The 14916-nt window shown below is 33.0% G+C and overlaps 1 protein-coding gene and 1 long non-coding RNA gene across 3 annotated transcripts; both read right to left on the minus strand.

The window, feature by feature from the left end:
* Positions 1-2041: 2041 nt before the first annotated feature.
* Positions 2042-5614, minus strand: LOC111713162 (uncharacterized). Its single transcript, XR_002767615.1, has 5 exons — positions 5561-5614; positions 3821-4228; positions 3551-3591; positions 3375-3439; positions 2042-2781 (listed from the first exon to the last, which is right to left on the minus strand). It is a non-coding gene; the product is annotated as an uncharacterized LOC111713162 (long non-coding RNA).
* Positions 5615-10817: 5203 nt separating this feature from the next.
* Positions 10818-14800, minus strand: LOC111713164 (protein let-653). 2 transcript variants are annotated; one of them, XM_023487981.1, is made up of 10 exons: positions 14675-14800; positions 14379-14438; positions 14228-14284; positions 14060-14142; positions 12765-12917; positions 12661-12709; positions 12251-12302; positions 11899-11945; positions 11785-11836; positions 10818-11546 (listed from the first exon to the last, which is right to left on the minus strand). In XM_023487981.1, the coding sequence occupies exons 1-10, from the start codon at positions 14772-14774 to the stop codon at positions 11231-11233; spliced, it is 969 nt and encodes a 322-aa protein (XP_023343749.1). In that variant the 5' UTR covers positions 14775-14800; the 3' UTR covers positions 10818-11230. The 2 variants fall into 2 exon arrangements, with proteins under 2 accessions (XP_023343749.1, XP_023343747.1); XM_023487979.1 differs by having other exon boundaries at positions 12251-12329.
* Between the last annotated feature and the right edge of the window lie 116 nt (positions 14801-14916).

The following is a 14916-nucleotide window of genomic DNA, read 5'->3' on the forward strand; positions in this document are numbered from 1 at the left end:
GAACTTTCTATAGACCACAAAGCAACTTTCCGAGTGGCAACATCCCAACTGTGCAATTTCCCAAGCTGCAACTTCACAAGTTTGTCCTAGCCGCAGCGCTGGGCCCCCCAACTGAACCCTGTGGCGCCTCAGAATACAGAACCTTTGGGAATTTGCCGCTTGGGAAATTGAACATTTGGAAAGTTGCCACTGGGGAAATTGTCACTTGGGAAGACGCCCGTGGAAAAAACTTAACACCAATTGTTAAACATATGTTTCTGACCTAACGGTAACTGTTCCTGCTTTAGAAGCCGCAACATATTTGTTTATCTCCGAAACAAAGAGTTGACGAGCCTAAACAGTGCAGTTAAAAAATGAATTAAAAATATATTTTTGATATTTAGCTCACAATTTCATTGTTGTAAAGTCCCTCTAGTCTTGATACGATCTCTCCTTCCTCCAAAACAAATCTTCAATTATTAAATTTAAAATTAAAATTTAACATTAAGCATTTAGAACTATTGTTTTGTGAATCTCGGGATCTTATGCAGCAGCAGAATAAGGAATAAATTATAATTCCTCTTCAAAATCCCGCGGTCGCCAATACCTTTAATAGAGAGATCAAGTATCCTTAAATTTAAAAGTGTCTTCATTGGATATCGAGATCCAGCGTTCAAATTAACGATGCGATAGTTCCGACCCATGGTCAACTAAAAAATCATTTAAAAGAAAGAAAATTGTCAAAAAAATGTTTACTTGAGTTCTTATTTATCTCACAGACTAACAGTTACTCTATCTAGAATTTAACAAATTGTAATGAAAGATATGTTCCTTGTTTAGAATAATAAGTGCTGGAATACTCTTGATTTTCCATCTACGTGTAGATTCTATACTCCAGACAGGGTTGGAATTATATTATTTAAAAGATCATGATCATGATCAGAGTTGGATTTATATTATTTAAAAGATCATGATTATGATCAGGGTTAGAATTATATTATTTAAAAGATCATGACTATGATCAGGGTTGGATTTATATTATCTAAAAGATCATGATTATGATCAGGGTTGGATTTGTATTATTCAAAAGATTATTGTTATGATCAGGGTTGGAATTATATCATTTAAGAGATCATGATTATTATCAGGGTTGGAATTATATTATATAAAAGATCGTGATTATGATCAGGGTTGGATTTATATTATTTAAAAGATCATGATTATGATCAGGGTTGGAATTATATCATTTAAGAGATTGATTATTCCAACTGATTCCTGTAAATGCTGGCACTAAGTGTACAGGTAGAATATCCTCATTAGAGTGAACATCTTAATTTTTTGTTTTCATTAGGGAAAACTTTCTTTTTGTTTACTTATATATATACATATATTTTACCTAAAATAATCTGGGCTGTCTGCTTTGAACCTTCATGATCAATAATAAAACCTGCATAGTCACTTGAACCAAATAATCTCTCTGAAAATAAACAATTATAAAAATTGTTAAGAATAGTTTATAAATGATATTCTTTTTTTAAAAATTTTACTTGCCTAGTTCTTGTCCTGAACTCGGTATATTTCTGAACAAACAAAAATATTTTTACATTTTATCTTTTGTTTTCGTCAAGTGTTATTCCGTGTACCAGTGATAGTGTACTATTTTGTAGTTGTTTAGTGTACTATTTTGTACTTTAAAGGGACTGTACGCGTAATTTAAAGTGACCCTTCATGCAAAGTAGGTCCTTTATTAAGGTTTCAAGGGTACCGTTGCAAACCAGATATTGCCATATTTGCATGTAGGGTCACTTGAAATTACGCGTACGTTCCCTTTAAAGTACAAAATAGTGCACTAAAAAACAATCAACAAATAGTGTTATTTTCTACTGTGAGAAGTTGTTTAAATAAGTTACTGCAAGAAATTTTAACAATGTACTTTTTTATGTTGTTCTAACAAAAAAAAATTTAATTGATTTTCTGTTCGAGAAAGTATTTGCTTCACAGTAAACTATTGGTTGGGGTTATGGAATACGATTTGAAAGTATTTGCTTAAAACCTGTAACATAGATATCTAAATTCACATCAGTTAGAATTAGACTCCCCTTTGAATACAGTGTAAGAGTAATTACTTCTTGGTTAGCGAACGAGAAGCGTCCTGAATCACTCTCTTGAAAGATAGAAATAGATTGGGATTCGATACAGATGTGTCCGGATTGACATTGATAGTAAAATATTACTGAACTAAATAGCTCTTATGCCTCGTCAACCGTAACGAGAGGGAATGAGTATTGGTACCCATAAAGTCGTGTCCGGATTGACATTGATAGTGGTATTTGTGGAACCGAGAGTTCATGATTGAGTTGTACCTGGATTGATACGGGTCTGAAAGACTCTTATGGAGTAGGGCATATACTACACTTATACATTATTCAAGTAATCAGCATAGCAAAAAAATGTTATTCTTGGCAATCACAATTAAGCATTTAATACAAAATTTTCTAACATGAAGTGGATAACAATCGGGATTAAGGGCACTCAGGTTTAAAGAGTACCGTTTAAATTACATCTGCACAGTTCTTTTAAACTAAAATTACAGTCTTAATTTTATGATTATCAATATCGAAGAACACCAAATCAGGTTGATATTACAGTGAAGTGAAATTTGCTTTCAAAAATCTGAATTTGTATTGATAAAGCTAATAGTGGTTGGTAAATAGAAATTATATATATGTTTACCTTTTTCCATAATTTTGGCTTCCCAGTCCATAACGGATAAAGAAGTTTAACAGTTGGATACGGGGATACCTAAAAACACAGAAAAATTGGAGGAGATCGTCCAGGGGGATAACGTTTTGAGGAGATGGTCCAGGGGAATAACGTTTTAAGGAGATGGTCCGAGGGAATAAACGTTTGAAGAGATGGTCCAAGGGAAAAAAGTTTTGAAGAGATGGTCCAGGAGAATAACGTTTTGAGGAGCTGGTCTAGGGGGATAAAGTTTTGAGGAGATGGTCCAGGGGAATAAAGTTTTGAGGAGCTGGTCCAGGAGAATAACGTTTTGAGGAGCTGGTCCAGGGGGATAAAGTTTTGAGGAGATGGTCCAGGGGAATAAAGTTTTGAGGAGCTGGTCCAGGGGGATAAAGTTTTGAGGAGATGGTCCAAGGGGATAAAGTTTTGAGGATATGGTGCAGGGGGATAAAGTTTTGAAAAGATGGTCCAGGGGGATAAAGTTTTTAGGATATGGTTTACGGAATAAAGTTTCAAGAATCCATGGCCAGAAGGTAATATTTTTTAAATTCCAGTTTGATCTAATTCTAGTTAAAGTTTGATCTAATACGTTTTTTATAAGAAAAATAAAAAAATAAATGTTGTAATCTGAATTTTAAAAAAAAATGTTCAACCTGAAATCTATCACAAGACTGTACTGCACAGTTCATTGCACCAACCCTAACCAAAGGACTCCAACCTATCGCAATAAGAATTAAAATTGATGAATTATATTATTTGAGGAGAGAAAAGTTCTAAATCTTGACACTGACACTTAGACCCCTGATTTGTTGGTTTTAGTATTTATCACCTTTTATATCCTCAGCTAATCGTTTCCATTTAGGAGCAAACCTAGACACATACTTTTTAGACGTTTTAGGTTTATAGGTTTAGGACTTAGAAATGCTTGCAAAGAAATGTCAATGAGTCTATAAGCTATAAAGTGTAAAACATGTTAAGTCTGACATTATTTTTACAGTTTTAAACATTTCAAATTTGTATTATTGAAGTATAAACAATCAAAATCAATATTTCAACCTGCAAAATTGTGATCTCCTTAATTTTTGTTTGGTTTGGTTACCTCTTACAATGTCCACACCAATGAGTGTAAAACTCAACCAACCAGATAGATTTATCAGTTTCTATATCTGTTATATTAGAATCCACCAGGTCTACTACCTAAACCAGATAGTTTTATCAGTTTCTATGTCTGTTATATTAGAATCCACCAGGTCTACTACCTAAACCAGATAGATTTATCAGTTTTTATATCTGTTCTGTTAGAATCCACCAGGTCTACTACCTAAACCAGATAGACTGACCAGTTTCTATATCTGTTATATTAGAATCCACCAGGTCTACTACTTAAACCAGATAGACTGACCAGTTTCTATATCTGTTATGTTAGAATCCACCAGGTCTACTACCTAAGCCAGATAGATTTATCAGTTTCTATATCTGTTATATTAGAATCCACCAGGTCTACTACCTAAACCAGATAGATTTATCAATTTCTATATCTGATATATTAGAACCCACCAGGTCTACTACCTAAACCAGATAGACTGACCAGTTTCTATATCTGTTATATTAGAATCCACCGGCCAGGTCTACTACCTAAACCAGATAGGTTGATCAGTTCTACTACCAAAACCAGATAAATTCATCAGTTATAATACCCAAACCAGATGGATTTATCAGTTCTATTGCCTAAACCAGATAGATTTATTAGTTCTGCTGCCTAAACCAGATTGATATATCAGTTCTACTACCTAAACCAGATATGTTTACCAGTTCTACTACCCCTAAACCAGATAGAAGTTTATCAGTTCTACTACCTAGACATGATAGGTTTATCAGTTCTACTACCTAAGCCAGATAGGTTTATCAGTTCTCCTACCTAAATTAGATAGAAATTTATCAGTTCTTTTACTTAAACCAGATATATTTATCAGTTCTTTTTCTTAAACCAAATAGATTTATCAGTTCTTTTACTTAAACCAGATAGTTTTATTACTTCTGCTACCTAAACCAGATAGATATATCTGTTCTACTACCTAAACCAGATAAAAATTTATCAGTTCTACTACCTAAACTAGAAAGATATAACAGTTCTACTACCTAAACCAGATAGAAATTTATCAGTTCTACTGCGTAAACCAAAAAGATTTATTTGGTCTACTACCTTAGCCAGATAAATGTATTTGTTAGAAATAATACCTAAACCAGATGGATTTATCAGTTCTACTACCTAAAACAGATAGATATATCAGTTCTAGTTCCTAAACCAGGTAGATGTATCAGTTTTGATATCGAAACCAGATAGACTTATTATTTGTAATATCTATAACCGTTAGAAGTGTTAGTTTTAGTGAACCTCCAGACAAAGATGGCAATGTCAATTCACATCGGTATCCATGAGACCTTAATTTAATCAATAATTAGTGAGATTTTTTCGTTTTTCTAGCTTAAAAATGTCTAGTTCTGCTAATTCTTCTTTATTTATTTTACAACATTTGAAAATAAGATAAATTATAATGTTTCAAATACTCTACAACTATTAATTTATATTTCATACCTGATCCGACAAAGCGTTTAAGAGTACCATCGTAAAACGGGCTTTGCCATCATAAAGAGTCTTATGAAATTACGCTTGCAGTCCTTTCAAAATATTTCAGACAGTGTTGAATATCAATTTTATCGTTATATTTTATACAATTTTTCAGACCTGCACTGTAAATATCCGTTAAGCACTTTATATTATGTCATATATATTACATATCATGCGTACTTTGGAATATATTTTACAATTACGCCCTACCTGGTCCAAGTGTGAATACATGGTTATAGCTGGTTTCTCCGCGTACAAACCTTTCAAACCATTTATAATTTCTGTATTCTTCAAGTTACCGAACATACAGGGTTAACCACAAAGGATGAGACTGAAGCGACGATTGCATGGATTTATATTGTCAGTTTTATAATATTCATTATTCCCTGCGACTGTAAACCTTTTTCTTCAAAATCATTAAATACGCCATTAAAAGACTATTTTCAAGAAGGAATACTTAATTTAAACTTAAAGGGACTGTAAAGGAAAAATGAAAGGGGGTAAAGACTGAAACCTAAGCATTTTGGGAGTTGATCGACACTCATAAGAGTTCTATCTGATGTTCCTGATTGATATAAAACTGTGTCAAATTTATACGCAAATGTATACATTTAAATATTGTATAAAAATCGTAGGTTTAAACAGATCATATTTAGCAAATACGCAACTAATCTGAAAACGACGATATCCAGGCTGGAAAACTTGCTCCCAAGTCCTATTATTATTTGAATTTAATAATTTTCCATTTTTAATACAGAGTGTCCCAAAAAACATGGGAATTCAGTGACGAATTGGATATTATATCGTCTTTGTTATGAATTAGCATTGTAATACCTAATTTCAAAAGTCATAATATTATTATAACTGCTAGAATTTATTTTATAAAAAGGGTAAAAGACTGTAAAGATGTGTCCATAATGTCTCCACAAGATGAACAGTGAAGACGGACAAGTTTACTTTGTTTGTATAATGCAATATTCTCGTACAACCGTATGCAGTCACAACATAAACAAACAAAATGTAAACTCTTACAGATTACAGCTTTCTCAGTAGGTATCACAACACTAAATCAAAGAATTATTTAAAAAGACGATATCGAATTCGTCACTGAATTCCCATGTTTATTGGGACACCCTGTAGATATAATTGATAATATAATTATTACGTCCATATCAAATGACCAGAACTCCCACCAATTGAAGTGCAGTATTATTGTCACTTCACAATGTAACCATGAAACTTCTAAAAACCCACAATATAAATAGGTTCCTTGATTTACATTGATTAGCAATGTTATAGAAAAAAAATTATGAACAACAAAATTTCTCATTTTCTCTGAATCAGTTATAATATTATATATCAGCTTTATCGAATATTTGGTAAGAGAACCGATTACAAGGAGGCTAATTATGTTTATTAAAGTAGAAAAAAAATATTTTTTGATCCTTAATTCTTTTATTTTATTAAAATGTTTGTGTTAGAATATTTAACTTACTTAACGAAATCTTAAGATTACAAAGAGGAACAGTAGTAACGGATTAAAAAAGATAGATTTTATGAAAGACAATTTTGTCAATAAAAGAGGCGCTAAACAACAATTCTCAATTTTTCTTAACAAAAATTACTTTTAAGTTTATAAAGATGATAAGACAGTTAACTTTTTTTCTTAAAACGTGTTAAATTCTCATAATTTTTTTCAATGTCTCTTAAGCATATATTGCGGCAAGTCACTTCTAGTGCATCTGAGTATGTTAATGAAACTACTGAGTTTAAAGTTTAAACATATGTGAGAAGATGTTTCAAGATTAATTATAAACAATATTAAACAAAGCTACATGACAACAGTCTACAGTCTGATATTTGTTCATTTTTCACAGGGTTAAAAAATTTGTTCATTAAATTTGTTTCCCTTGCTATAGAAAGCAGGTTAATAAACTTTCAAAACAGTAATTTTTCTCAAAATAATCTTGACGAGCAGTTTTAATTACGATATGTCTAACGGAAGCACCATGGATCTTCATGTTAAAAAAGTTGTTTGTTTGTTAGTTAGCATGTCAAATCATTCGGAGATGACACAGGATCCTCTAAGAGATGAAACAAGATCCTCTTGGAGATGAAACAGGATCCTCTTGGAGATGACACAGGATCCTCTTGGAGATGACAAAGGATCCTCTTAGAGATGAAAGAGGATCCTCTTAGAGATGAACAGGATCCTCTTGGAGATGAAACAGGATCATCTTGGAGATGAAACAGGATACTCTTGGAGAGGACACAGGATCCTCTTGTAGATGAAACAGGATCCTCTTGGAGATGAAACAGGATCCTCTTGGAGATGAACAGGATCCTCTTGGAGATGAAACAGGATCCTCTTGGAGATGACACAGGATCCTCTTGGAGATGAAACAGGATCCTCTTGGAGATGATACAGGATCCTCTTAGAGATGACACAGGATCCTCATGGAGATGAAAGAAAATCCTCTTGAAGATGAAAGAGGATCCTCTTGGAGATGAAACAGGATCCTCTTGGAGATGATACAGGATCCTCCTAGAGATGAAACAGGATCCTCTAGGAGATGAAACAGGATCCTCTTTCATTTATTAGGTGGCATGTCCGATTCTAAACGGTACGCATTAAACCTTTGTCTGATCAAGGATTAATAAGATATTCTCGTTTTTCTCTTTGAATGTCGAATATTTCCGATTTTGCAGTTCTTTAGTGAAAGTGAGTTGCAAATTCATACAGCAGAGACAAATAAAGAAATTGCCAGAATTCAACAAGTTTACATGTAGATTTGTAAAGGGTACTGGTGTGAATCGGATATGCTAATCTTTAAAGGGTCATTTTGAATTACATCTGTACCTAGAATTTTATGATTTTATGATTTTTTAGTAAAATTTATTGCAGGATGCAAAACTACGCCTTATATTAGATTTACCTTTCAACGCGCTTTTTATAATAAATTATGATTTTAATTTTCACACGTTTAAAAAAATGAACTCAATATTTATTATCATGTCATTTTTCAATACTGCGCATCGATCTCTTTTTATTCGTTATTTCCAAATTATTGGAAAATATCATTAAAACATATGGATAAAATGGATAAAATGACATCATCAAAATTTTAATGTTTACAACTCAAAGTTTCAAGGAAAACATAATACATGCCAAGGTTATAATGCAAGGAAAGTTATTTCAGAGGTGTACGCATCTTTTGTACTGCAGTGTACTGTCTCTGGGCGGTAATGTAAATACATGATGTCGATACCAGACATGGGGCGCATCTTTCACATAAAAAATCAATGAAATATTCTGGTCATAGGAAACTGTTATGTGAATTATCAAAATTATCAAAATTTTATGCTTTTAACCTCATCGGATACTAAACGAACACTGATGCATCTATTTTTGTTTACAAATTCCGCCCAGAGAGAACTGGTTTCAATAAGAACGCACAGTATACGCAACTTTCCTAGCATTATAACCTTGATACATGGAATATACAAGAGTACACTTTTAGAAAATTCCAGAATATCACACAATTGATGCTTCGACCTCGTAACTGACAGACTTCACATTAAAATGCTTTATCTTAATATCCTTAACCTCGAGAAACAATGTTGTTATCACTTCTATAGAGGGGGGGGGGGCTTAACCCCTTCAGCTCTCTCCACTCTGTTTACGTCTTTGAGAGAGCATTTAAATAGGCATCCTCTGATGTTAAACTCAAGATGTCAGTGCCGACAGAAATGCAAATGTAAACCTAAAACCAAGCAGATATTTTCGCAGAAAATTAATGTTTGGCTATAATTTCAAAACTAAGAATGAAACGTGCAAAGTAATTTAATATGAATCCCATAAATGTTGTCTTTTATTTTCTACTTACTGGATTGTCCGGTGTTCCTCAGCTTTATAATATTAAAAACCAAACGCTTTACATTTTTTTCTCTCACAGGCTTAATTATTTCCCAATCATAATGAAATTGATATGACAATGTCTTTAGGATGTTAGGACTACATGGTTAAAAAATATCGGATTTGGTCAACATTGTACTGAATAAATTTATACCTTTTAGAGATGAAACTGATCAGCCTTCCTGCAAAAATATTAAGATCTTGCATAAGAGTTACAAAAATCAATTTAAAGGTGTTTGATATAGCCTGAAACTCTTAAAAGCTTTGTTAGTTAACAGATTACAAGTTCAGGGTGGAGCTAATATGACCAAGCACCAATTTGGAGGACACTGTAACCCAGGTAAATGCAGAGGCAGTTCTTTCACTTCTCCTTAAACAAGGAGAACAGCTGCCGGGGACCATTACTATAAAGCTGATGGACTCATATTTTATTGCAAAAAGTAATATACCAAACTATCCTAAAGCTTTTGCTTGTGTAAATCAACTCTAACTTGTCCATGAGGGCTTAGCTTGTCTTTTAAACAGCCACCACAACCAGCCTCTTATGCTGTCAGCAATAGATTAAATCAAAGTTTGAGTTACACCTGACAATAACCACGAAGTTAAATAATGTCCGGCCTATAATTGAGAAAATTTGGGCCACGGCAAAAAAAGAAGGTTGCAAGGAAGAAATGTGAAAATCTCTATCATATAAAGCAGTGTGGCGAGAATAGGAAATCCCAGCCGGGGAGGCTGCTCAAATTCTATCCTGAGAGACAAAAAGCATTTATTCAGAGCAGGGTTGACAAAATCCGATAATATGTTTAAGCATGTAGTCCTAACATGCTAGAGACAATTTTATATTAACCTTTATTATGATCTGATAATAATTATGCCTGTAAAGTGTAAAGTGTTTGGTTTTTTTGACACCCTTTACAATTCATAGTCATTCTTACTCATGCTATATATCTACGCTTGGTATTAAATTAACTCATTTTTCAGCTTGAAATGCCAGGCACCGCCCGTGGAATTTCAAAACCTTCATACCAATGGGATTCTTTAAAAATGTTAGCCAATTTGGTCCAGCCGTTTGCCCAGCTTTAACTAACATACACAACACATATGAGCGTAGAGCTTTATTTTATAGATTTATGATATAAAAATAAAATAACAAAAAAATTTTATTTTTTTCTCATTATATGTTTGAAGAGGTAAAGCCACTTATGATTAATTTTGGAAGTATTGAACTGTGATCACAAATTTACAAGATCAAACTTAGAGAAGTCTTAAAGTTTTTCTGTTCAGTAAATAGTATTTAGTTTTATTCCAAGGTAGTTCATTTCACAACTTGGTATTTCGTGTTTATTCCAAGGTAGTTCATTTCACACCTTGGTATTTCGTGTTTATTCCAAGGTAGTTCATTTTACACCTTGGTATTTCGTATTTATTCCAAGGTAGTTCATTTCACACCTTGGTATTTCGTTTTATTCCAAGGTAGTTCATTTCACACCTTGGTATTTCGTTTTATTCACGGTACTCCATTTTAAACTTTGGTATTTTAGAGTATTACACAGTATCCCAAAATACTCCACTGAATCCCCAGATACTCAACTGTATCCCAAGGTACTCCACTATACTACAAGATACTCAACTGTATCCCAATGTACTCCACAATACCACAAGATACTCTACTGTATCCCAATGTACTCCACAATACCACAAGATACTCTACTATATCCCCAGGTACTCCACTGTATCACCAGGTATTCCACTGTTTCCCCAGTTATTCCACTGTATCCCCAGGTACTCCACTGTATCCCAAGTTACTCCACTGTATCCCGAGGTACTCCCCTGAATTTTCATGTACTTCATTATTATCCTTTGTAATCCACTGAATCCCCACATACTCAACTGAATCCCCACATATTCCACTGAATCCCCGTGTACTCCACTGTATCCACTGAAATGAATTCCACTGAATTCCTCTAACCAAATATTCCGTTGAATAAACTCTCTAGAATCCGTTGTCCTGATGAGAGAATAATATTCCCCCCGGATTCAAGGGTTGAAGCAAAATCCATTAATCCTGAACTAACAGTAAACCCCTTGGTGCTTGTTTCTACAGGAGTTGATGCTGTTGATGATTGTTCTGTAGTAGTTTGTGATGTTGTTGTAGTTGTTGTTGTGGTTGTTGTAGATGGTGATGTTGTTGTTGTGGTAGTGAAGGTTGTTAATTTTGATGCCGGTTTTACAAACGATTTTGTTGTTGCTGCTGATTTAGTTCTTGTTGTTTTAGGAGTACTGCACATAAACAATTAGTGAAGTTAGAGAAAGATTTTTTTGCTAAATTCACGTGATATAATTTATGCACGTACTTATTCTATTTATAACATTGAGAGTTTACATTATTTATGCCTGGATAATATTATATCTCAAAGTATTTTCAGATTGACGTGAACCGTTACTGTTCCTCTAAAATCCAAGTTCTATAAAATTAGGTTGACATGATTAAAATAAAGTAAAACTAATAAATGTTTTCCTAAAAATTTCAATTGAAGCTTTTTTCGGTTTTAACTTCCTCATCTCATCATCTAAACAATACAAATATAATTTGAGAAACTTTAGGTATATTGTTAAAAAGATTTCCCCTTGCCTGTGAATTTTGGTCCAGAGAATGAAGATGTTGATTCAGTACTTTCTCTGTAACATAATGATTCTTTTAGAATTGGTAAATTATACCGTTAAGTGTTTCTCTAATATTAAATTTAGCCTGTGAGTTCAAGCTGTTTATTTGAACAAAATGACACAATGACTAAAAAGAAATTTCAATGTTTTAGAAAAAAATGGAATTCGTTTTTCAATTAATTAAAAACACTCTTAAACTTGCCATAATGTCTACATCTGTTGATGTGTGTGTACATGCGTGAAAATTGAAGTAAAAAAAGAGTCAAACGTCAATTCTATTGTAAACCATTAATATCTAATCTAATAAAGACACTATTTACCTGACAGGGCTGGTAAATCTTGAAAACTCGTCTAGGAAAGTCAGATTTTTCCCTGAATTTGTTAATTTTTCCTCATTCCCTACAATTTATAAGATATTTTATTTTTTGACCAAAAAATCTGAGCTGAGCTGTAGTATCAAATTATATTCATGTTCAAAGTTTTAAAAATCCTTTAACCTTAGAAAATATATTCTCAAAAATAATCCCAATCTAATGTTTCCAAGAATCCACTTTTGTAGCAAACAATCTTTACGTTTTTTAAAAATTTCTCAAATAAATAAAAAATTGTTGATTTAACATACAAAGAGGTTTGTTTCCACCATTAGATAAAAATATGCGAAAATATGTTTAAAATTGAGGTTTTCAGGAAACGAGTTTATTGCAAATAAGATTTCAGAATGTTTTTTTACCTGTGGAATTTAGACTAGTGGAGTTTAGCAGCTTACTTCGGAATGTAATCTAAAAAGAATGAATCAAAATAAAATTTAATTTTTAATATTTTCAATTTACTAACATTGATAGGAAGCAGGCCCCATCTTCTAGTGGTAGTTGTTGTTGGTTTTCTTGTTGATGTTGTTATGGTTGATTTTGTTGTTGTTGGAAGAACAGCATTATTCGATGCATGTGCTAATGGTAAAACTGTTGTTGTTGTTGAAGTTGATTCTTCCTGAAATAAAACGAAAGATTTAGTTCAAACATTTCTCAATTTCCGTGGAGGTGGTTTCTAATTTGTTCCTTGCACTTACCAAACCAAATATGGGTAGAAAACCTCTTGTCGTTGAAGGCTCTAATGTTGTAGTAGTTGTAGTAGAAGTAGAAGTAGTTGTTGTAGTTTTTGTTGTAGTTGTTGTTGTTGTTGTAGTTGTTGTTGTTGTTGCTGTTTTTGTTGTAGTTATAGTTGTTGTTGTTNTGTTGTTGTTGTTGTTGTTGTTGATGTTGTTGTTGTTGTTGTTAAAGTAGATGTTGTTGTAGTTGTCGAAGTTTGTGTTGGTGTTGTTTCTTCAAAAAATTGAGTTGTAATTTGTCCCTGAAACTATAAATACAATTGATTCATCGATATAGGGTCAAACAACCTAGGTTCAAATGCCATAGGGTCAAACGACATTGGGTAAAACAACCTTGGGTCAAACAACAAACGGTCAAAAACGTGACAAAGGATAAAACTACAAAGGGTAAAATGACATAGGATCAATAAGTGCCACAAACAAGCAAAATTTCATTTAGACTATGTTTGGTTAATTTAAACAATTTCTTCCTTCTTTTCAGTTCTACTCCTATTCATCTGGTACTCTTTCTTCTATTCAGTTCTACTCCTATTCCTCTGCTACTCTACCTTCTATTCAGTTCTACTCCTATTCCTCTGCTACTCTACCTTCTATTCAGTTCTACTCCTATTCCTCTGCTACTCTTTCTTTTATCCAGTTTTACTCCTATTCCTCCGCTACTCTTCCTTCTATCCAGTTCTACTCCTTTTCCTCTGCTACTTTACCTTTTATCCAGTTCTTCTCCTATTCCTCTGCTACTCTACCTTCTATCCAGTTCTATTCCTATTCCTCTTCTACTCTTCCTTCTATCCTTAGTTCTACTCCCATTCCTCTGCTACTCTTCCTTCTATCCAGTTATATTCCTATTCCTCTGCTACTCTTTTTTTTATCCAGTTCTACTCCTATTCCTCTGCCACTCTTCCTTCTGATCCCAGTTCTATGCGATTCTATCAGGTGGATATCCTTTATTTTCTAATTGGTGCTATACCAAAACTATATTTCCCTGATACCTAATTTAACTCCATGGTACAGGTCGAGTAAGTACCTGGATAGGTATAGTTGGAAGACCAATTGCTCCAGTTAGTGTTACAGCTCCAAGTGTTTCCGATGCTTCTGTTACAATAGTATCTGCAAGAAAATTTAAATAATATGTAACAGAAAGTAAAAATTTTAAATAAAACAAATAAGGTGATAATTCAGAACATGTGATTACCTTGTTTAATTGAGCCTGAGGTGGTTGATAAGTTATGGGGTAAATCTCCAGCAACTCCTTATTATATTAGAATTAAAAACAACAAGTTGATAATATTTTCTTAAAAAATAAACTCTTCAGCTCTTCCCTATTTGTCAGTGAAATCCATTACCTGTTAGAACTACAGTATCTGCAATATCTGCCATAGGTGTAGGGGTCTCAATACCGACAACTACAACATAGATATTAATTCTCCAATCAATAAAGAAAAAAACCTGTGTTTATTTTGTATTTGTATCAAAATAAACAGTTTACTTTTTAATCTGAGTTAACACATAACAAAAAAAATGCTTGTGAAATGTTTTGATTAAGCAAGCTAAAAAGAAAAACCACAGTTAACATAGACTACGGTTTCAATATTTAAAAACAGATTTAATTTCTTTAGTTAAAAATGTGTTTAAAAGTTACCTGCTCCTTCAAAAAATGGTACAAATGGAACAAAGACGGAAGTTCTTCTCGTTGTAGTTGTAGTTGTTGATGTTGTAGTTGTAGTTGTTGTAGTAGACATTGTTGTGGTTATTGTTGAATTTGTAGTTTTTGTAGTTGTATTTGTAGTTGTAGTTGTTGTTGTAATTGTAGTTGTAGTTGTAGTTGTAGTTGTAATTGTAGTTGTAGTTGTAGTTGTAGTTGTAGTTGTAGTTGTAGTTGTA

Source organism: Eurytemora carolleeae, unplaced genomic scaffold (assembly GCF_000591075.1).
Source record: "Eurytemora carolleeae unplaced genomic scaffold, Eaff_2.0 scaffold1261, whole genome shotgun sequence".
NCBI classification, from domain to species: Eukaryota; Metazoa; Arthropoda; class Copepoda; order Calanoida; family Temoridae; genus Eurytemora; species Eurytemora carolleeae.